The sequence below is a fragment of the Maniola hyperantus genome, chromosome 9, assembly GCF_902806685.2.
Source record: "Maniola hyperantus chromosome 9, iAphHyp1.2, whole genome shotgun sequence".
NCBI lineage: Eukaryota > Metazoa > Arthropoda > Insecta > Lepidoptera > Nymphalidae > Maniola > Maniola hyperantus.
The window spans coordinates 11775604-11800231 of NC_048544.1; the positions used below are offsets into that span (position 1 = coordinate 11775604).

General features: G+C 39.0%; 1 protein-coding gene across 7 annotated transcripts in view; it reads left to right on the top strand.

Annotated features, from left to right (window-relative positions):
• Positions 1 to 23677, top strand: part of Mhcl (Myosin heavy chain-like) — a 234596-nt gene extending 210919 nt beyond the window's left edge. For all 7 annotated transcript variants that reach the window (XM_034971701.2, XM_034971702.2, XM_069501067.1 and 4 more), the window contains 14 exons: positions 9729 to 9872; positions 10738 to 10971; positions 13204 to 13320; positions 13871 to 14032; positions 14773 to 14949; positions 15656 to 15785; positions 16192 to 16339; positions 17041 to 17146; positions 17822 to 18019; positions 18330 to 18539; positions 18988 to 19154; positions 19676 to 19885; positions 20383 to 20490; positions 20892 to 23677. In XM_034971701.2, the coding sequence (XP_034827592.1) occupies positions 9729 to 9872; positions 10738 to 10971; positions 13204 to 13320; positions 13871 to 14032; positions 14773 to 14949; positions 15656 to 15785; positions 16192 to 16339; positions 17041 to 17146; positions 17822 to 18019; positions 18330 to 18539; positions 18988 to 19154; positions 19676 to 19885; positions 20383 to 20490; positions 20892 to 20979 (2199 nt within the window). In that variant the 3' untranslated portion in view covers positions 20980 to 23677. The remainder of the gene's footprint in view (positions 1 to 9728; positions 9873 to 10737; positions 10972 to 13203; positions 13321 to 13870; positions 14033 to 14772; positions 14950 to 15655; positions 15786 to 16191; positions 16340 to 17040; positions 17147 to 17821; positions 18020 to 18329; positions 18540 to 18987; positions 19155 to 19675; positions 19886 to 20382; positions 20491 to 20891) is intronic.
• Positions 23678 to 24628: the final 951 nt, after the last annotated feature.

The following is a 24628-nucleotide window of genomic DNA, read 5'->3' on the forward strand; positions in this document are numbered from 1 at the left end:
TTGCAGGATAATTCAAAAACTATGATATATAAAAATAAAGAAAAATCTGTTTTAGAATGCACAGGTAAAGACCTTTCATATGATACCCCACTTGATATAGTCACTGACTTCGAAAGTTGAAAATACTAATTATTAGTTCATGACCACAATTTAATTTTTTTTGTGTGATGTAACCCTAAATTCACGGTTTTCAGATTTTTCCCTAAATGTCAGCTATAAGATCTACCTACCTGCCAAATTTCATGATTCTAGGTCAACGGGAAGTACCCTGTAGGTTTCTTGACAGACAGACGGACAGACAGACAGACAGACAGACAACAAAGTGATCCTATAAGGGTTCCGTTTTTCCTTTTGAGGTACGGAACCCTAAAAACAAAGCTTTGTCAACAAAAAACTTAAATTCTTATTCGTAAACTTACATTTGTGATCTAATGTAATCTAATAAAAAAATTCTAAGCCTCAATAGCTCAACCGGTAAAGGAGTGGACTGAAAACCGAAAGTTCGACGGTTCAAACCCCGCCCGTTGCACTATTGTCGTACGTACTCCTAGCACAAGCCTGCGCTTAGTTGGAGAGGAAAGGGGAATATTAGTCATTTAACATGGCTAATATTCTTTAAAAAAAAATGTGTAACCTGCCACCATACAGCGCTTGTCAAATGTTAATATGAAAAGGGCATAATACAAGAGAACCGAGTCGCTGCGTCCCATTTACAGATTGATTTACTTCTCCCGAAATAATGCTGCTGGAATATTAACCGCTCTGACTTTGTTAATTAAAACTCAACGCACAAATACACTTGGTATTTCGTCACTTTATTGGGATAGATTCCTCATACCTTGTTAAAAGTTCATACCTTTTTTATAGTTCTGTGCCTTCATACCTTGACTATTAATGTATACCTACTTATCAACTTTCAAATCGTATAAGAAAGTTTAGGTTAGTTTAGGTTCGTTCTGAATATTATTCAGAAAACTTATGATATTGCAAACTACGAGTAGCTGATGCGCGCGACTTCGTACGCGTGGATTTAGGTTTTAAAAAATCCCTTGGGAACTCTTCGATTTTAAAAAGTAGCCACTCTCCAGGTCTTAAACTATACCTATGCAAAAAATCACGTCAATCCGTTGCTCCGTTGCGACGATATTGAAGGACAAACCAACAAACAAACACACTTTCGCATTTATAATAGGGGTAGTGATTCAGCAAGTGACCATCAGAAAGTGTACTATATGTACTTAATTTGAATTATTGATTTGACTTTTGACTTATCGGAAAGCTATGGGATTGATAGGAAAGCTCAGAGTCACTCTGAGTGAGAGATTGCTATTGCTGTGCTAAGAGTGTCTCTAAGAGTCCCCGCAAACCACAAACTTTTTATCGGCCGATAGTTTAGTCGATTTCTTAATCAGTATGAAGATGTAATCGTTATAATTTGCGCACTTACATACATCTTCATACTGATTAAGAAACCGACCAAACTATCGGCCGATAAAAAGTTTGTGGTCTGCGGGGACTCTAAGTGATCGAATCAGAAATAAATGAATCATATAAGAACCAGAATAACTTAGGTATATAGGTTCATTTCATTACATTTCATTTTAAATCATTTCATTTCATATAGTGAAGTAGGAATAGTTGCGAAGTGTAGAGGATGGTGGGGTCCAAAGATCTTGGACTGGCAACCTCGCATCGAATAACGGCGCGTTGGTGGACCATATTATGGCACTAGGTAAACGGCCGTAGAGTGTGGAAATCCCTACCTAAGACCTTTTTTCAGCAGAATATACCCATCAGTTGAGACGGTGACGAATTTAGAACTCACTGACGCAAATTCTGTTATAGACAAGAGTTAATGAAATTTTAACTATACATATTCTTACATCATTTCTATACCTAGTCTGTCACATGCAAACGCATAAAAGAAAATTTATTTCGACCGACAAATATTATCTTCAGATAATTGCGCGTAACATTCGTCAAAATAACTCAAGGACTTACTAGTTCAAATATAACATAACTATACAGTTCATATTTCCTATTGAAGTTCTACTGGTAGCGAGTATTCGGTTCAAAAACTGAAAATGCGTGTCATCTTCCTAACAAATAATTTGAAAAATTAAAAAATAACATCACTAATATTACGCTTATTCGGCGAAGAAAGTTTTAAAAAAGCTTTATAAGGTTAGTAACCATAACGCATAATGTTGGGCATCTCTTTAACAATTAAAAATTACCTAACTTATTATTTCACTACATCTCTCAGCTTTGCAAAACACTACATGCTTCTGTTTCACAAAATTTATTTTTTGCAATCCATAGTTCGTCGACATTATTAAACAGACACGACTAGTCTTTGTAATCTAGATAGGTCTATAAACAGCGTATGAATATAAATCAGTTTTTTTGCAGACGCGACAAAAAGATTCGATTGTTTTATTGCTTGCAATTTGTACCCTACGCCCACGGCAGATATACTTACTTGCGCCGTAGCACCAAAATTAAACGTTTTTTTTCTAGGTCTGACTTCTGAGTCAACTTAGCATGAGAATGGCACCGATTCCGTTGTCTTTCTTTAAACTAAATTTAGAGTATCTGCATCCTTTTCTTCTTAACAATGCTAAAAAGGGACAACATGAACTTCACGTTTTAAGACTCTAAATTTAAGTGCACGCTACAAATTTAAACAGTAGGCTCGCGACTGTGCGCTAAAATCACGGGTTTTACCATCTAAAATTAAATTTAAAACTGTCAAACTGCGTCTATCCTTTTCATATTACATTAGTAAGAAGAGGATGCGAATACTCTAAAATTAGGTTGTGAATCAGTACCAATGGGGCCGATTCTCTTGTACACAATCTCTAAACTAAATTAAATTAACAGGTCTAAATCTAGTGCTATCCTTTTCCGCAAGCAACATTATGAAAGGGATAGCAATAGATTTAGACATGCCATTTTAGTTTAGTTTAGAGATTGTGTATAAAGGAATTAGCCCCATTATCTATACTAATATAATAATAGCAAAATTGTGTCTGTATGTGTGTTAGTATTTCACGGCTCAACCGGGATTGCTTTCCCGGAGACAGACAGGCTACTTTTTACAAAGAGTTTCCACGGCGGCTTTTATAACCCTTATTAATTCACGCGGCATCATCTAATTTTATCTAAGAAATTATGACTCTTTCCTCCAAAATGCGCATTAAGCGATAAAAAATTGTTGTCCATTATTTTAATCTTGACGTTTATTGAATAAACAAAAACACTTTGGAAAGGTCTACGATGTAACAGAACGTCATAGCACAGAATATACATAGGTTGATAGTTATACACTGTAATTATAATTAAACCCAAATATCAAAACACACTGCTGTGACAGAATGAACTAGCTTTGATGCAATAATTAGAACTAATTAGCACTTATAGATGCTAATTGATGTAGAGGTTACAATTTTCAAAGTCACATTACTATTCGTTGAAATGCGTCCACGTTTGTAACACGTAGGATTACAATAGAGACTTTTTGTTCCACTACTTTTCTCCTCATGTTCTTGCTACTTTCTTCTTCTATAGTATTACCGCTATTCTTAGCATATATATTTCTCGCATAAGATAGAGCTCATGGAAAAACGGTTATTTCTATTCAAAGTTGCTTAAATCTGCCCTAGGCCAACCGCATACACTTAAACCCTAGCAGAAATAGTTAAAGAAAGTTAGATAGCACCCCTCATTAACTAAAATAAAACTATTCCCTAACATCAGTCAAAATAAATACTAGGAATAAAAATACTAGGAGGCAAATGTTAGACGTACTTAGTAGAAGTCATCTGTGTGCACATCCTTGATATCTCATACAACACGGGGTAATAGCAACGATTTGTCTCATAACATGTAGGTAGTGTGATCTTACTGTTACGGAATGGCGTATTCGTACAAATCTGTGACGGATGTGAGATCATTTGGGCGTACCGAGCGATCGTGCAACGCGCATTGGCACGCGTCAATGCGTTATTTATTTCTTCTTCGATTGGCCCGACGTTTATCTACACTTGCCTACATCGATCTATTCAATTCGATGTATTTTTATTTTTTATTAGATGATGCCTGCCAGTTCGTCCGCGTGGATTTAAGTTTTTTTTTAAATCCCGTGGGAACTCTTTGATTTTCCGGGATAAAAAGTAGCCCATGTCCTTCCCGGGATGTAAGCTAACTCTGTATCAAATTTCCAAAGCAAATTTCTTCAAAATCGGTTTAACTGTTGGGCCGTGAAAAACTAGCAGACAGACAGACAGACACACTTTCGCATTTATAATATTAAGTATGGATTAGTATGGTAGTATGGATTTAGTCTTTTAGCAATAAAACCTCGACATATTATGACAGATACTAGAAAGGGTGTTTGAAGTTAGAAAAGCTGCTACCTATCCGAATTTTCCGCTCTTAATTTTTGCCGTAATAATATATCTCCACGTTTTCCGGAAACGGGGGTTAATTTCGTACCATTGCATTGATATTATGTCTGCGATAAATTCAAACTACAGTATTAATTCTGCATTAAATTAAACCAAAACTACTTGGCACTGTTTACATCGTTATGTCCCGACAGCAATAGAGCAATTTCTTGGCAAAACGGATACTGTTTTCGCATGGTTTTCGCCAAAGTACCATATTATGAGTAAAGCTCTTTGTAGAATCCGTTTTACCGCAGAACAGCGAGTAGTCGTGAGCGTTGACAATATGTGGTCGACAACCAATCTATCTACTCGCACAAAACATTTTTGTTTAACGTTTCTGATACGAGTCCCTAAGGTTTGGAACGCCCTTCCGGTTTCCTGCCACGTATAACTTAAGTACCTTCAAGGCAAGAGTGTATAGACGTTTTCTAGGCAAGTGCACTCCAACTTAGACCTCATCATTGCTTTCTTTAAGGCATAATTGTCGTCAAGCGCATGAATATCCTGTAATAAAATAAAATTAAAAACTTTAAATACCTAAGTTGTTATCAGAAAGTGTTTTTTGAACTGAATAAAAGTTTCAATAATTTCCGAATCATAAATGACTTTCCTTCATATTTTAGCGGTCGACTTTGTAGCTGTGACCCTGAATAATGTCAGATATTTGCAGTGCAATTGATTTGGCATAGGTTGATGTAAACATCCTACCGGAAATCTAATCTAATAGATAGGTGTATTTATATGAGAGTAATAAAATATTTCGATACCTCATCATTATCCTATGAATAATAATGAGAATGATTTAACGCATTAGACGCAAGGCACACCAACAGAGCTGAGCCGCGGTGTCTTTCTTGATAACAATTAGAGTTTTTATCAAGAAAGACGCCGTACCTAAATTTTATTTACTTTAGCATGACGGCGCGTTGCAACTCCAGGCGCGCCGAAGCGCAGTACATGTTTTGTTTTCAGTATACCAATTTCTATGTAATAGTCCAGTATGTTAAAGTATTTTTAGTTTTTTAAGTTATTGTCAAAAAGACTCGACTTCTTTTAACTCGGTCTGTTTGCATTAGCCCTTAGATTTTTATTAGAGACACCTTTTCATAAATAATTACTCATATATATATCGATAGAAAATATCGATTAGCTCTTGTCTGGGTTGGAGTTCATACTTTTTCCATTGATTTGTGGATATGTAAACTGTGGAATGTGAAGTATGATATTATGTATCGTACCTATCTACATTTTTCCAAAGTCTTAAATGACTAAATTATTTTTGTGATGAATAACTTCGCTTAGTGCAACGTTCATAGTTTCCGAGTGACTGTTTCTGCCATCGATTTCACTTTTCAGTACGTCTGAATATTTTAAAATTATATTACAGAATTTACATACCGTACCAGTGTAAAAACGAATTATTGCTTGGAAAGATATCGTTGCGTCTACGCAGAGAGTATCATGCATGAAGGACGGTTAGTGTATTTTGAAGGTTCAACAGGCGTCAGTCGGAGTTGCACTTCGACATCTACGTAAACTAAAATAGTCGAGCGGCCACGACTGCCCGGCGACCGAGTTAACAGGCCGCCACAGTGCGTCCGCGGAGCCCTCTCACGCCGGTGCTATTTCCAACCGATGCCCCGACGCATTGCGAGCCGCCCGCGAAACTAATACTGCACAGCGGGGAAATGGCACTGGACTTTCACCAAGGAAAACACTTCCGCTTGTGCAGGAAACGCAAGCGCGTCTTCGCGTAGGCCGAAATGCCTCATGCGAGTGTAACTCTTAAAAGCAGAGGCATGAGTACCAATAAGCTGAACATTCAGATACCAGAGCACAATGTGAACGGGGCACCGACCAATGGGGCACTATCGCCCAACTCCAATGGGGCTCTTTCACCGCCTATTATTTTGGATCCCACACCCAAGAAACCTCCTAAAGCTCCACTAGGAAGAACTATAATGCCCATGAAGAAATCTAAAACTCTTCCAATTAACTTTGAAGAAACTGTGCCACCTAAAGTCTCTACGGGGCTTCTCAATGGTAAAAAACTGTTTGTCACTAAACCGTTAAAAGAGGTCGTCACGATCCCTCAAAGCTCACTCGAAAATGGAAAATATCTAACCACTCGTTCGCCCAGTCCATCATACAAAAGGAGCATGTCACTATCAGTGGAAACCGGTTCAATTGCGGAACTCGCAAAACGGCATGTTCCAAACAATACACTACTAGTTTCACGGTCACCCAGCCCTTCATCATACAGTAGTGTAAGAAGCTCAGCGAGCCAATATTCCACATGCAGCAGCAATAGCACTTTCGTTCCTCTATCCCGGTCTTCTAGCATGAACTCCTCTACACTTTACAACAGAAGCCCAACTCCTCGAAGATTGTATCCACAAACATCTGATAGCCCGAATGCTGTTAACTTACAAGAATTGCGATCGAAAGAACAAGCTCCTGTGGTCTTTGATGCTAATTTATCTTTCGTACTCGGGTGCAAGAGACAGCCCGTAAGACAAAGATTCACACCGATAGCAGCACACTTAGAAGAAGGAACGTCTTCGAACTATCTAAGTAATAAAATTGACAACTTTTTGAAAAGAACAGACCATGTAATGGATGAATGGAAAAGATTAGGGCACAAGGATGATCTGGATATATACTGTGATGGGAAAAGGAAAATTGGAAGGTCAAAGTCAGCAACAAACATCATGATCAAAGGTTTCACTCTATTCAGCCGGACCGGAAGTAGGGCTAGCAGTGTATGCCGATCTTCCAGAGGAATTTCTGAAGATCGAACAACTGTTTCGGAAATGGACGAGGTGAATCATAAGTATAAAAAAATTATTTCTAGAAATCGCATTCTTTCGAGAGCTGTAATAATATAAATAAATTAAAACAAATATGCTATAATAAATTATCGCTGGCCGTTCGATAGTTTCACGCACTATAGCCATGGCGCTTGAGACTCAGATCATTATTACCGCATCAGCGCGACGCTTGCCAGCAGATTTTTTTTTTGTTGATTTCTTACGTTAGTAGTTAGACGAAGTACAAATGCGTAAAACTTTTGGCTGTTCATCATATTATTATTATAGTGTTCACATTATCAATTTATTTGTACAAAGGTTTTACACTGCAAGTTTCGCGATTAAACTCATCACTTGACTTTAAACTGTTAGTAAATCTAATGCATTTGGCAAGCGTAGATGCGTTGTATCTAATGCAGATCTATCAAATAGTTGTTAGGGCTAGACCTCCCACTCGGCACCAATGCGTTCCAATTTTAGTTTATTCTCAGAGTTATTACCAAGTCGTTATCATTCCATTAATAATCATCTACCTTCTAAACAATATAATGCTACGGGTGACCGTTTGTTTGTGTAAATGGATATGAGCTTCGTTTTCGATAAATAATTTAATTTATTATATAGAAGATAGGTTTTTAATTTAAAAAAATTACCTAACTGAAAATTTACAATCAAAACTTTTCAACCAATTGTTTATAAGTAAGTAGGTACTTACTAGAAATTGTTTATTTATACCATTTAATTTTCATTACATTGGATCAAAATTAAAAGCTTGCCTTGCTCTACATTATGTATGTCATGTTTTACGTCTTCAACCCGATTCGCGATGCAATAAAGTTGTTTTGATACATTTTATAACAAGAAACTTTGGAACCGCCGTTGTGTGTAACTAAAAAATGGACAAAAATAGAGCACTGGTTCTGTTTTTGTTTACTTTGTCAATAAACAAGTGTGTTTATAAATAACTAGATGATGCCCGCGACTTCGTCCGCGTGGATTTAGGTTTTTAAAATCCCGTGGGAACTCTTTAATTTTCCGGGATAAAAATAGCCTATGTCCTTCCCCGGGATATAAGCTAACTGTGTACCAAATTTCATCAAAATCGGTTGAACGGTTGAGCCGTGAAAAGCTAGCAGACAGACAGACAGACGGACACACTTTCGCATTTATAATATTAGTATGGATATGGACAATTGTCAGCTGCATATTATTTCAAGGTAACTTTATTTATTGATAGGCTTTTGTTTAGGGTAAAAGAGGGATTCATTAGACGAATATATTCGGCACCAGTGAGGGTTAAACATTTTAAAAACACTAAGGAAGGAATTTTGGAAATTCTACTCCTAAGGGCGTCGAATAAGGGATGAAAGTTTGTATGAAAGCCCCTCAGTTTTCAAGTTTTATCGATGAAAGTTGGTATTTAGAATGTCGATGTCGGTTAAGTATGTAGAAATACGTAAGGATTTTTGGAAATTCTATCCTCTCACTTTGAAAATTCTAATTGAACAAAGCCGGAGCGGGTCAGATAGTATTTCCTTTTCCTATCCAATTTCATTATGATTATAATCATCGACCTGTAGACGTCCACAGTTCAATATAGGCCTTCCCTACTGAGCGCCACCATACCTATTTCTCAGCCTCTCTCATCTAATTATTTATTTTAATTAATTAATTAGAATCGCTGTAGATATTAATTATTGTATGTACCTACATACAAGAAAATCTGTCATCACGACAACTAAATAGAAGACATGTCTGGCATCCGATGGCATCGCATTTTATAAATGATTTACCCGACAGAATTCCTAACACTTTATTTACTCTGACTGCGCCAAGTAATTTCTGTTTAATCGATTTATTTAGCATTGAATGAAAGATTGCTAGACATCGTTACTAACTATCTACCTATAGCTACATTCTTGTAAAGTCACGCCAAATATTTCTGTCGTTCATATTCGCTAATAAGAGAAGAACTTTTAAGGCGACTAACCTACCTATTTTGTCACGAATAGGCAGAATCAATTTTATGTAAGCGTAGATATGAACAAATCTATAGATTATGTCTCCAGTCGTACAAATCTTCAAACAAAATAGGCTTGTTCCATGTGGGTATAATAATGCAATTCTTTCTCCCCGCGATTTGTTCAAATAACTGTTGAACTCTGATTTTCTGATTAGGCAACGTAATACTGCAGAATTTCGATGATAAATACCGTTATGGAGAAGGATGGGCATTTTTCATATTAAGGCTAAGTTGTGCGAAACAAGTTCAAAAATTTAAGTAGAGATTAAACTAATTTAATTACAACAATTCTACTAGTCTCGTGATTAAATTACTTAGTTATCTTCACTTTTGAATTTATTTCGAGCCACTCAGCGTCAGACTCTTATACATGTTATTTATAACCATTCACGAATGATGCTAGTTCAAGTACATAATATTAAAAAGTGGTTTCTTTTGCTGCAGCTATCCGAAGTCGGCGGTGAGCTAGCAGAGGAACGGGCGGCGGCTGCGTTGGCGACAGAGCGAGCTGATGCTGAGGCTGCTGAACGGCTTCGTGTGGAGAGGGACAACAGAGAGTTCCTGGCTAACAACCAGCGATTGCAACAGGTAAAGTAGCAATACATGTTGCCAACTATAGCATGGCCAAGCGAATAAAAGCATTATGTAGGTATCAAAGATGAATCCAATCAACGGCGGACCAACCTTACCGCCTACGAATTACAGTGCCCGGCAGGAATTTTTTTTTTTTTTTTTTTTTTTTCACTCTTTCTCTTCTATCTGCGATCGGTCCCTGGACTATAAACAGATTGGAGGTTCGTAAATGTTCACAGTTTAGGCTTTGCACATCCAGCGATGTGACATCCCTTCTTCAATATGAATTATTATGCTATATTATGCTGGCCAAACTTGTCCTCTTACTACTTACTACTAAGTAACAATGCTTAGGCACAAGGCTTTACAGTGCCTGGCAGGAAATATTGTACATCAAACTTTAGTATGAGATAACGAATTCGTAGAGCGTTGTCTCTGTCTTTGAAACCGACAAAACGCTCTACGATGCCGAAATCTTTTTCTAAAGTTCGATGTACAATATTTTCTGCCAGGCACTGTAAAGCCTTGTGCCTAAGCATTGTTACTTAGTGTCAAAACTAGCTAATGCCTGCACCTTTGTCAACGGAGTTTTAAGATTTTCAAAACCCCACAGGAAGTCTTCGTTTTCTCGGGATGAAAAATAATCTACGTCCATCTCCAGGATACAAGCTATCAACATGCCCATTAAGATCGTTTAGCAGTGCGTCAGGGAAAAGCTACAGACACACATTTTCGCTTTTATATCCGGCTTCGCTTTAGTGAATTTTCTGAAAATCCTTACATTATTGAGAACACCGGCATGCAAAATCTCAAGTTCATTAGGTTGCGATTTTCTCAAAAACCAATTTTGAAGATTTTTATAGATTTTATTGTACTCCAGGCATCAGAGCGTCTAGAGCTCGAGCTATTACACTGGCGATCAGCTGAAAACGGCGGCGCCGAGCCCTCGGACTCGGAAGGCTCGGAGGCGGACGGTGTGAGCAGCGGGGAGAAGTACAAGAGACGATTCGAACGAGCGCACCGCGAGCTGCAGCTGCTGCGCGCGCAGCTGCGGAGACAGCATGAGGACGACCTGGAGCAACTGGTTTCCGTCAAGAAACAACTTGAAAAGAAGGTAAGAATCTTTTAAAAAGGTGTTTTTTTCATAATTTTTTTTTTTAATTGGTCCCTTCCATTTCTTTTCGATATTCCTACATCTAGGCTATTGATTATGTCATATAGAAAGGAACTAAGACGTTCAACGGTTTTTATTTCTATAGCTCAATAACCCTAAGAGGATCGTGGTATCCATCACTAGACGCTAACTTTGATTCGTCTCCTGCGCTACTTCGCACCAATTGTCTCTTTCGAGGGTCCACCGTTCGCCTATCCAGCAATACCTAAAGCCAACTACCTACTTATATTGATGAGTAGTTTTTTACATACAATTTCGTTGGTAACTTTTGGTTTTGGCTCATTTTAAACACACGTTGATTCCCCATGTTACTTTTGCTAATATAATTACGAAGATAATAATTAGATCAGTTGGTAAACATGATTCGAACAGTAAATGCGAAATCCACAGTTTATTTTATCTAAAATCTGGTATCAAATTTTATCTCCGAAACTGAGTTATCTGGGATCATCCTTGATCGCGATGATGCTGATAATGTTGTAAACCTAATGCTGATAGCATAAGTACCATCAGTTTTATACTGACGTCAAATATGTGTCTTAGTACTTCTTAGATTTAGTAGTAATTGCAGTGAATAGTCCTTGTTTTCTCCACTCTTAGACAAAAGACACTTGTAGAGATTATCACGTGCCACAATAATTGTAACAGTGAATAAGTGTATCATAAATAGTGATGGTAGATGAAGAGGTCAGTGCTCTTAAGTTGCTAAGACGTGAGTGTCGATGTTTTCAAGAAACCAATTATAATATTGGTCTTCAAAACAAGAATGAATAAAGGCACCTCCTAGGCAAGCGCGCTGAGGCTTTATGGCCGGCGCAAATCTGGCGAGGCGCAGCATAGCATTTTTACTGCTAATCATCATCATCATGATCAACCCATAACCGGCTCACTACAGAGCACGGGTCTCCTCTCAGTGTGAGAAGGGTTTTTGGCCATAGTCTACCACGCTGTCCATGTGCGGATCGGTAGACTTCACACACCTTGGAGAACATTATGGAGAACTCTCAGGCATGCAGGTTTCCTCACGATGTTTTCCTGCACCGTTAAAGCAAGTGATATTTAATTAATTAAAACGAACATAACTCCGAAAAGTTAGAAGTGCGTGCCCGGGATTGAACCCCCGACCTCCGATTAGAAGGCGGACGTCCTAACCACTAGGCTATCACAGCTTTTACTGCTAAACCATTATCCAATTTTTTTAAGTTTAATTAATATCAAAAATCAATTGACACGCCTAATGTCGCCGAGAGTAAAAGGGAAAGACCCACTAGTACTAGATGTGTGTGTTTCGATAGCTCAATTGGTCGACTGCCAAACCATTATCGACTTTTCTTACGTTACCTATCGAAAATCAATTGACACAACTACTAGTGGATCTTTCCCTTTTACTCTTGGCGGCATTAGTTTTGTCAATTGATTTTCGATATTATTTCAACGTCAGTAAAGTAGAGATTTGGCAGTGAAAAATGCTCCGCGCTGCGCCCCGCCAGATATGCGCCGGCCCTTAGGCTGCATCGTCACTTACTTCAGTGTGATAGCAGTCAAGCGCAAGCCTATTTAGTTATAAAAAATCTTCTGTCTTCAGATGTGTCATAATTCAATGCGTTGGCGTAGATCCAATTAAATTAGTTCGTCCGATGATAGCTGATATTAAACTTTTTATACGCGCGCCTAATCGGTGAAGTTTCGTAGTAGATAAAATTACTATTGTGCAACGTCAATTGAATATTGTTGATCAACTTTTACTGATATTTTGAGGTAGTTGACTCAAGTACCTATTTTGTTTTTAATTTTAAGAGTATCTCACTATTCTTTCTAAGCATTGTAAATAACCATACTTAATATTACCTTTTATCCGATTTGGTTAAAATTTTGTTCAGTTATTCATTATACTAATATTTATACTTTATATTAATATTATAAATGCGAAAGTTTATTTAGACTAAATTATTCCTTTCTAAATAATATCTGTCCCGGCTTTACTCACGTGTTTAGTTGACGTTAGCCTGTCTAGTTATTTAGAATGAAAATCACTCACGGTAGTTTAAACGCTAAATTATTCCTTATTTATAACGGATAGTTGGTTCACTGTTGACAGTGGTCGTTATTTATACCTAATAAGGCTAATAGATGTACAAACTCTTTACGATATGTTTGTTATTGTTATATTAGGTGCAAGATGCGTACGAAGAGGTGGAGGAACAGCGCGCGGTGGCGGCGCAGTGGAAGCGCAAGCTGCAGAAACTCACCAACGACATGGCCGATCTACGCTCTTTGCTCGACGAACAGGTATGAGTGACATTTCAAAGTTAAATTCTTTATTTCCTAAAGCAGGTTGTACAACAAAGTGCTATTAAGAACTCCCCCATTGAAAATTTTAGAAAATCGAGCATTCAAAGCCAGTATTAAAAATAAACACTCGTTATGAACTTGCTTGTTCTATTTAACTAAACGGAACTGATTTTTAAACTTGCTTGTAAAAATAAATTTTTCAATGTTTCTTTTTTCTACGCACTACTTTTTCTACGCACTGCTTTTTATAGTTGCGCCACAGACAAAATACAATATAAAGATCCGTGGCGGTAATGAACTGTTAATTACTATTAACAAATATTCATATCTCCAAATCTCCAATTCAATGTGATGATGATGATGATGATGATGATGATGATGATGATGATTTAATCCGTTCTTTAAAAGGTGTGCCTCAATGGACCTCCTACAAAAGATTACCATTGAAACGCCACTAGTGCAACATTTTCTCCTCTCTTCATTTAATGTATCCGATCTGATCCATCGCCATCACCTCAGAGCCAATTTGATATGACTGATTTTTCAGACTTGTCGTAACAATCTGCTGGAGAAACGCCAGCGCAAGTTCGACGCGGAGCTCCACAGTGCACAAGACGAGCTGAAGAGAGAGCGCACGGCCAAAGATCGGCTTTCGCGTGAGCGAGACCAAGCGCATGCTGAGAAATACGCGCTGGAGCAGAGTCTCTCTGTGAGTATACCATATTTCACTGCTAGATTTTGCTCAGCAAGTCAATACAGCTTTACAACACGCACGACAGCTGAAGAGAGAGTGCACGACCAAAGGCCGACGATCGCGCGAGCGTGACCAAGCGTATGCTGAGAAATACGCGCTTGAGCAGATTCTTTCTGTGAGTATACTATACACTGCACCACGCGTCTTACTCAGTAAGTCGACACAGCTCACGAGTCTCACGAACTGAATGCAGAACTTGTGATTAAAACCCGCCTTTCCAGCGAGCAAGACCAAGCTATACGTTGAAAAGTACCCGTTGATGGGCCAATTTCATCCCGTATAATTTATCATAAACTAGCTTATGCCCGCGACTTCGTCCGCGTGGTGGACTACACAAGCATCAATCCCCCGTTTAGGGATGTTCTCTTTAGGGATTGCATTTTCAAAAATCCTTAGCGGATGTCTCTGTCATAATAGCTATCTCTATGCAAAATTTCTGCCCGATCCGTCCAGTAGTTAGCTGTGCGTTGATAGATCAGTCAGTCGGTAAGCTTTTCCTTTTATTATATTTACCTATGATATAAGCAAGTCTTGTTTTATTAAATTGTGCCTGTTAAATAAAGTTTAAAATTTTTTTTGCTCTGCTTTGAACAAAATAAACTCCAAGCATCCGCACAAAATCGGTATTAAATGTGTCTAGTGTAGCTACTTATTTGTCGAAGATCAGGATGAGCTCATGTGGTGTGCGTTTACAGGAAGCTCGCATGGAGCTCGAGCTGAAGGAGGAGCGCCTGGCGGCCGCGACGCGGGAGCTGGAGGAGCGGGGCGGTGGGGGGGACGAGCTAGCCACGCTGCGCCGTGCCAAGACCGACCTGGAGCGACGCGTGCGCGACCAGGAGGAAGAACTGGATGAACTCGCGGGGCAGATACAGGTACTTTTCTTCTCTCTTGAGGGATGTGTGGCGCAGTTGTGACAGCGCAATTCAAACGATCACGCTGCTTTGAGAAGTGCTTTGCGGCTAACTTGGTGCGGCCGCACCAAGACCAACTGCCAACTGATTCACTGACTCAGTGTCTAACACTGAATTATAGCCACCAAGCTCATTTGATATTTATTTTAATCCAAGGGAGGTTTTCTACGAAAAATTATTATCACTCAACTGGGTGTCTAGAAGTAAAAACTTGGAGTGGACATCTAAGGATAATTTCATCCCGGGAAAATCGGTTGCCGGTTTTAGGCCACCGAGAGGTGCTAGAGCAAAATTTAGAAACATTTTATGTGTCCCTAAAAGAAACGGTTAGGCTACTGGACCGACTTTGATGCGGTTTTTTGTGTAACATAATGTACCACTAAGTGAACAGAAGACAAAGTTGTATTTATGTTGTAAATTGTGTACTTTTTTTTGTACTTTTTCAGTCACTCATATATGGACAAATGAGCGAGAAAATGCAAAAGGCTACATATCTCTCTCGCTTATAAAGATAGGTTGTTTCTGAAAATCTCAATTTTTATTTTTATCAATTATTATTTGGCCACTTATACGGGCAATAATACACTCCTACTGGCCGACCAATGAGGAGTATTTTATCGCCACATTCGTTGTTCAGTGTATCCTAATTTAGATATTGTATTTGCAGCTTCTAGAAAGTTCTAAGCTTCGACTGGAGATGTTGCTGGAGCAGCAGCGCAAAGAGGCGAGACTGGAGGCGGTCGCGCGGGACGAGGAGATGGAGGAGACCCGCGCTAATGCCTCCAAGAAACTTAAAAGTGAGTCACTACCGATATTATTATTGAAAAACCTTTTATCGAGACGCCAAATATTATGTAGATCGATCCTTATCGCCCTTTGCGCAAGTTCAAAATCAGAGACCCTTTGACGTCAAACTAATAGTTGCTTACATGATTAAAGTACCAGGAGAGTATAGGAGGCTAAGCTCAGGCACAATAGAACTTTCCATACAACACTTTTATGCCCAAAGCTTAAAAAACAGGTTTAGTCCGCTTATACTGGTCATAAGGAAGAATTTTACGAGTATGAAGTGAAAAATTCATTATTTGCCCTTTCTAAAACCAGTGACGATATCTTAAACGGGAGTTGCTAAAATGAATAAAAGTGATGCCCTGGTCAACACAAGAAAAGAAAAATAAAACTATTTATGTTTACCACCAACAGTGTTGGAAAGCCAGCTGGAAAGCGAACACGCAGAGCGGAGTCTACTGCTGCGCGAGCGACACGAGCTGGAGCGACGCTTGACTTCGCTCGAGGAGGCTGCACGCGCTGAGAACCACGAGCAAGCGCAGCTCGTGCAGAGGCTCAAGAGGTAACTATTACCAGTCCCCTCTTGATCACGTTACCCGAGATATACACCTACGGCAGCACGCACCTTCGACGGCGAATAGGTCGTAAAAAGCATTTATTGAATTTTAGGCTGTAACACTTTACGAGCTTAATAGAACCCTATCGCGTCTTTGCAAGAGTCGCTATTTATTTAAACGTCTTTATGGAGAAAATCTTCTTTACCTCTAAGGTACTATAAAATATTCTGTGTGTATCGTCATAGCTATACCGTCACTGCTTGACTGAAACGGTTTTTTGGGTAGGGTGCCGGGTTGCGGGAGGATGACTTCTTTCTTATTACCCCAAGAGAAATCCTACCATTATGTGATTAATTGAAAGGGGTGACGAGACGACCCTCAGCAATGATGAATACGATTAAAAATAAGAAGTCACTCTACGACAACAAGCGCCCGTACCACAAAGCACATGCCGATTCAATGAATCGCTACCTACATTTGTAATATTATGTCTTATGTTTTTCAAATTGTCAAAGCTCTTTAATAGAACGTGGACCATGGATGGCAAACAGACTCTTTTGGGATTGGGTGGGACAGCTTAATTTATCTCGCTTTTGTGTTTTTTCACTTACTTCATATAATCTGATCGTGCGAATACTTGTCAAAATAGGTATCTTAGTGTCTATATATTTTAACTCCTTGTAATCTTGTACTGTTCCTTTGTCAGGGATCTGAAGAGATATCGCGCTCTACTCCGCGACGCCCAAACAATGTTGGAGCAGAAAGAAAAAGAGGGCGGCGGCAAGGCACAGATCAGGCAATTGAAAAACCAGGTTTGTAAGACTTAACATAGCATTAATAGTACAAGTAGTAACCCCTCCACCACCCCCCGTTTTCGGGCAATGGCCTGGCCACAAACATGCCAAAGTTACCAGACACTCGATCACTGTGAATGTGCACGGGAGCGACGTGTAGACGTATCAAAGCGAGATCTCTCACCGAACGGTTGTCTTGCTCGGTAGCGCCAGCTGGGCCGACGGTTATTATCTTGAAACTTCTATCTTCAGTGCAGACTCCTAAACATCTGTTACTGCAATTCAGATTTGCGTGTTCTACTTACACTTCCTATGAAGTTATCCGTGCTGCCATCTAGTGGGAACATCGTGAGTAGTCAAGGCTTGGATCGTATCCAGTGATTGCTGATTGATTTCTTCGTATGAGTGAGAAGCGCCATCTGCTTGCAATTGTGGTGTCCGCCACAAATGTGAACAGTACAGGTGGACTGGGCAAACAGAATCACTCGCGCGACATGTGTGCTATTCTACTCATTTCTGCCTCGATGCAGACTTGAGACTGGTACTTGCGCGAGCACTCTGATCGCCAACAGTTGAAAAGCAAGTGCCTGCATCTGTACTCCCGCCCGTAAACGCATCTTCATGCACTCTAAACCCTAGCAAACCATTGCGCCCATCAGTATTAGTCAGTAACATTTATAATTTGTTTCTCAGCTGGAAGATCTGGAACTAGCGTTACGCGCGGCCAATAAAGCGCGCTCAGCCGCCGAAGCGGAGGCGTCCGAGGCGACGGCCGCGGCGGAGGAGGCGAACCGCGCCAAGAGCGAGGCGGCCGAACGCGCCCATGCTGCGTGCAGGGACGCGGCCGCGGCGCGCGCGCAGCTCGACGACGCGGAGGAGGAGGCTGCCGAGGTAACGTATAGTACCTACATACCTATTTTACGTCCTGCATTTTATGCGTGTTGACGCATATTATGTAAGACATTATGCTGAGCTGTTACACCCATTTGAGGTGGTGTGGATGATAATGTTACATTTGTATGCATTGTTTTTATCTGTGACACCAACAACAAATAAATTTTATTTCTTTCTTACTATATATAGGATGAGCGGAGACGAGGCGGAGGATTCTTCATGTATAAATTTCAAATTGTCATCACTACTTTATGTAGTGCGTCCAAAAAAACGAGTGAAAAATCAAAAGGAATGTGTATGTTTGCAGTTACTAAAGAAATACCGCGCAAGCACTAGCGCTCTGTGCGCGACGCAGAACGAGGCGCGCGAGGCGGAGTGCCGCGCCGAGGCGGCCACGGAAGAGGCGAGGCAGGCCAAGGAGCGCCTCGCGGAGCTGAGCGCTCGCCTCGCGCACGCCGAGGCGGGACACTCGCACGAGCATCACGAGACTGAGCGCCGGCTGGAGCTGCGCAATAAGGTACTACATATGTCCATAGAACTGAACATAGAACGTCGTCGTACCTCTGTATGTAATACAGATGGACAGAATGTATCATATCTTTACCCTGTGGTAGAACTATCTAGCTGTAATTGGTGTATATTGACAGCGGAATTACAGTTCACGACACTTAGGGGTATTGTACGAAAACGTTGAGGCTTCGACGTCACTGGCAAGCGTGAAATGTTCCTACATTTGACGCTAGGTAGCCTGCCTATGAATCGCCTATTTTTCTGTGATTTCACGTCATCCATTGCTTTATATTTGACATATCGTCGATTCAGGATCAAACCAAGAGTCCCCTCACTCTAACTCACTCTGGCAGACTGCAGATTTCCAAATTCAGAATTGTTGAAATTTAATATTAACACCTTATTTCAATATAGATTTTTTTAAACTTTTTATATTATCACTATTTCATACGTAGGAATTAGAATCAAGCTTAGAACTGGAAGCGACATCTCGCGCGCGATTAGAAAGCCAGCTAGCGCGACTGCGCGACGCGCACGAGCAACTCGCCAGCGAGCTCGCTGCCGCCCGGGCCAAGGACCACCAGGCGGCCGAGGAAGTGCGCAAACTCACCAGGCAACTCAGGTAACTGAACTGATATTTTCTGTCCACTTAGTTGACCAGTTGGTCACAACTAAAAGGATGGAAAAGTGAAATCAAGTAAATCGCAGGGAGCCGATGAACACAAACGACAAAATGACTTTATTTTTAACCGACTTCAAAAAAGGAGGAGGTCCTCGATTCGAGTGTATGTTTTTTTTTCAAGCTAAATACTCATATATCATACGCGAAGGGTTCCGCACTATCGTACAATAAATCTCAAACCAGTATAGTAAATAATTACAACGCCATATTGATGTGATTGAGTAAACTAATTATTTCGGAAACACAAATCTATGATTTTTTTGCGATGGAACCACAAATTCACGGTTTTCGGATTTTACCCTTTACTTGTGCTCAAGACATTACTACGACCTGCCTTTCATAATTCTAGGTTGAAGGGAATTACCCTATAGGTTTCTTGACAGATCAGACAGACAACGAAGTGATTCTATTCTTTTTGAGTACGGAACCCTAAAAATGATACGGTACATTTGACTTTCCAGGGAGCTAAAAGAAGAGAACTCATCAATCAACGCGAAGCTCAGTGAAGCCACGCGCGCCAAGAGCGCTGCGGAGTCGGCCGCATCCGCCGCAGCAGCCGAGGCCGCCGCGGCCAGGGACGAGGCGCGCCTGGCCGCGCGCCGAGCCACCGCCTTGCAGGAAGCCATTGCCGGCGACCTGTCCAGCCCGGGGGACTCTCGAGACACGGACAGGTATATACATTATTCATTCTTTCTATACATATAAGCATTTACTTATCCTTTGTTAGACAAAGTGCACACTATTTTTCCCGGTGTTGGGCGAATCTCTTCCAAGTTTTTGCCGCAAGCTTGTTGATGTCATCGGACCAACGAGATATCTCAAACTTTGAACGAGCAAAAAACTGAAAGAAAGCTATTAAAGCTTTATTGTACATGTAGGTACCATTTTGATCAAAATTGAAACTGGACTCGGTTTTACACAGTTTAGGCCGTTTTCTTGGGCATAATTAGATCAAATTTGTATTCAGTGATCGAAATCACGAATTTTGGGTTCAATTTTAGCAGTTTTGCTTGCAAATGAGTTCAAATTTGTATTCAGTGGGCGAAAAAAGTCCGGATCACAGACTACAGGTCCGCATGAAGAAAAAAGTAATATTTGATTACTAGTTTAATTAATTACATTATTTTTTTGCCAGTTCCTCAATTTATTTTTGTTTTTTAATTTTCAGTGAAAACGACAGTTACAGCTCAGACGAATCTATAGGAACATTTTTAGCGAATCACAAACTTAGCCCGTCTGCGCCGTCGCGGAATAGCATGCAGCTGGACTCCCAGAAGTAAGGAGATTTTCTGATACTTTTTAATCTTTTGATCACAAACGAATCAAGTTTTACGCACGTAACCTCACCGTCTCGTAGTCGTCGTGGTTCCGATAGACGTCGATGCTGGATATTGGTTTTGTGTACGGATTTCCATACACCGAGGTCTTGCGCTGCTTGTATCCACTTGCTAGATATGACATAATTGATGGAATATATTTTTAAATCCAAAATTGCGTACATACATTGTTTTCTGCAGTTTTTTCCATGTACACTTGGACACCCATTTATAGAAAAAGACCTACAAAAATATTTTTATTCAAAAAAATTTTTACAAATGCTTTCGAATCGTTAAGTAAATCTACCACTATCACTTTTTCATTGGATTCTATATTGATCATATGTTCTTTTTCCAACAGATCGCACAGTCCAGAAGGGCGCCAGAGCCGCTCTAGCATAGGTTCAGGAACAAAGCCGCTAACTCCCACGAAGGATTCGTTCGCATAACAGTCGGTGAGCGCGGGTGGACTGCTCGCCGGCGCGCTGCCGCTGCTCTGCACCGCGCTCTGTACCCGCCAGAGGGCGCCCTCCACGCATCTCGTCATCGAGTGAACCGCTGCGTCATCCGATGTGGTGGCGTATCATCGAGAGAACCACTACGTCATAGGACGTCTTCGGGTGAACCACTGTGTCACAGGGTGCGATGACACGTCATCGAATGAACCACTGTGTCAAAGGGTGCGTCGACACGTCATCGAATGAACCACTGTGTCATTCCGTACATCAAAGTGTCATCGAATGCAATAACACATACTTTGAAGGCAATGAACGTGTCATCCAATACATGACATGAGTCATGACACATTCATGATGTGCAGTAAAGTGTCATCGTGTGCACCAAAGTGTCATTGAGCGTAATAATATGTCATCGCGATGTCGCGTCATCGAGTGTATCACTAGCATAGAGTGCAATAATGTGTCATCCCATACACCAATTTGTCATCGGGTGTAATGACACGTCAATGTGTCATCAAGTGCAATAATATGAGCTTGGTTGCACCATTGTGTCATCGCATGCACCAAAATGTCTTCTAATGCACCACTGTTTATCATTGTGTGTGCCAATGTTTTGGGCACAGATGTGTCATTACTCATTAATGCTTGTGGATTAGTTCGAATGGCAACTCATTTTTTGCTTTGCCTCTTATATTTATGCTGTCGGTGGCGAGTGTCGTGCAAGTAAAAGTGCTAGATGGACAAGTTATTTGATGTGAATTTAAATGAATTAATTACAAACTGACAAAATAGTAATGTGACGACTAATCTGAATAAATGATTTTATTATTTTATTTATTGATGACCTAACATAAATCGTAAATATTTGTTGATCTTATATTGATAGATATCATTGATAGTGTTGTGGTAACACAAGGTATTATGGACTGTCAAGTTTTGAAAATCAAGACTGAACCCACTCGAGAGCCAATGATCAATAAAATCTATCAATATAGTATTGACCCTTTATGATGTTGAGAAATAGCCCCAGCATAATCTAAATATTAATCTTTGAAGAATATAATCTATGGTAGATGTTTTGTCTAAAGTAGATGAATGCTTTAACAGTACTGAGTATTAAGAAATTATAGACTAATGAAATATGAGAGTGATTAATTGTTCCCACTTAAACTCACCTTTTCAATTTTTACTCTCTTGATACCTCCATATTAGTGGAAATTATACATAACAATGAAATGTTGCATTTTGCTATAAAATTAAATCTTTCTAAGGCTTAGTATTAAAAAAAAGTATTGGCTCTAACTTTCCTGCTCAATATTTTGACGAATTGTATACAAAATAAATTTTTGCAATGCTGTTTTATATATATTTTATCATTACTAGAAAATCATTATAGGATGCTGAATAATATGTAACTTTGACTTATGATATTGTGATTTTACATAGACTATAATATGTTTGCTAACTATGACTCAAGTATTTGCCAAAAGTCATGCCAAGTTTTATTTGAAAAATGTATGCATTCCAGAAAATAATATCTCATAATTATTGTCTTGGCTTAGCATGTTTTTCTCGTGTTCATAAAGCCAGCAACACACTCATAGTATGTCGCACTACTCTTAGCATTTTCAATTAGTAAAAATACTACTATACTCAATCTACGGAAATAAGTTAGTATAGCACTTTCTCTGTTACGTGATCCCATACAAAGATATGACAGAGACGAAAATCTCAAAGTCACCAACCAATCAAAAACGAAACTATGTTTCCGAATTGGATTTCAAATGATTTTTGAAAACATGTTTGTGATTAGTCGGTGACGCAAAATGATCAACGTTCACTGAGTTTTTGCTCTGTCATTACGTAACAGAGATCACTATACTAACTTATGTTCATTGATAGAGTATAACACCCACGGGTGTCGTTTTCTGATTTGAATGACCACACGTGTTCAAGTGTGCATGGCCCTAAACACAGGCATATTACATGGCTTGACATAATTTATTTATACTAGATTTTGTAGGGAATTAATTTGAAGAGTTAGAAGTAATCGAGCTGTGTTTTGACCAGCCAGTCAGTATTTAGATAAAATAAGGAAAGGACACACAGTATGTTAGGTTGATTGTTATTTAGTTAGTTAACTTGTAAATAACTAGATAGCATATGCATATACATTTTTATTATTTAATTTGTAATATTTGTGTGATCAGACTGTTATTCTATGATTTATTTGTTACAAATGAGTTGTTGCTTTATAGTAGAACAAACATATCCGTTAGGTAGATTTTTATCACTCCACACAGTTTTTATTGTAATATTAAGGTGGAATCATACTTTTGAAATGTGACACTGATCTCCCATTGTGTTGGGTGTTTGTAATAAATTAAATTTGACTTAACACGTTTTATCAAGACGTAGTGTGGTATTACAAAAGTATGCATGCACCTTTGATGTATTAGCGAATCTATAATCGTAATTATATTAACATAATAATTTGAGTATATATCTTAGTCACTTCTAAAATTTTAACCCTATTTATACCCCTTTAGATTTGTGTCTGTAACCACAATTATAAAATTGTCTATAATATTCTGTGTAATGTATGATAATATATTATGTGATGAAATGTTACTGCATTCGATATCGGTTGTAAAATGAATTAAATATTTAATAAAGTAACTTAAACTTATTCGTATGTTTATTATTTATGTAGAAGTCCTAGAACCATCCTATAACACATTACATTTACATGCTAATCCGAAACAGAGAAAATACAGATCGAGAAACTTTATATGTACTAACTAAAGGATGTTAATAGTGAGAGCATCTAATGTGAAACCGAGAATCCTTACTATATTCCTTGATTAACGAGTACCATAAACATGATCAACAAGTAAATTAAATTACTTGCTGGTTGATTTTAATTTATAATTTTTTTATAAATACAAGTAGTTACCTACTTATAATAAGTAAACTGAAGTTTCGAGCTGATGGTATATTTTTATTTCGGCTGACGTCATTTCGATGTTAATGAGATGGTTCCAGCGCATTTTTTTTTGCAATTTGTGGAACTTAACAGCTACTTAAATCTCGATTCTCGCGTCAATCGATATAACGATATGATAGATGCCTATAACACGAGGGTACAACTTATTTTAGGAATCGGTGGCATATAAACCTAATCTTAGCTGTAATTTTTGGTGAAACAATAAATGATTTATTATTTATTATTATTATTTATTAATCTTCGTATCGTATAAATTATACAGGCTCAAAAAGCTAGAAACCAGAGCTGGAAAATCAGTAAAAAAAAACAGATTATCAGATAATTTAATCTGTGGCTAGTCATGCCAAGTCTGCTCCATAGATTATTCAGTAAATGGTGCCAGCCTAAAAGAATTTTAGCTAAGTCTAGGGTGATTTTGTACCGCTATATTTCCTAATGCCCGCTTCTCTGTTTTATTATTATCAACTAACTTTATAGTCCATGTGACCTAAAGGAACAACATTTTCCCGCGATAATTTATACCTTGTAGCACTCGAGGTCAATGTAGCTATACTTAGGTATATTTTAGTGAAAATATTAATAAAAATCGGATAATAGTTAAATTCCAGCGAAGATAACTATAAACTCAAAAAG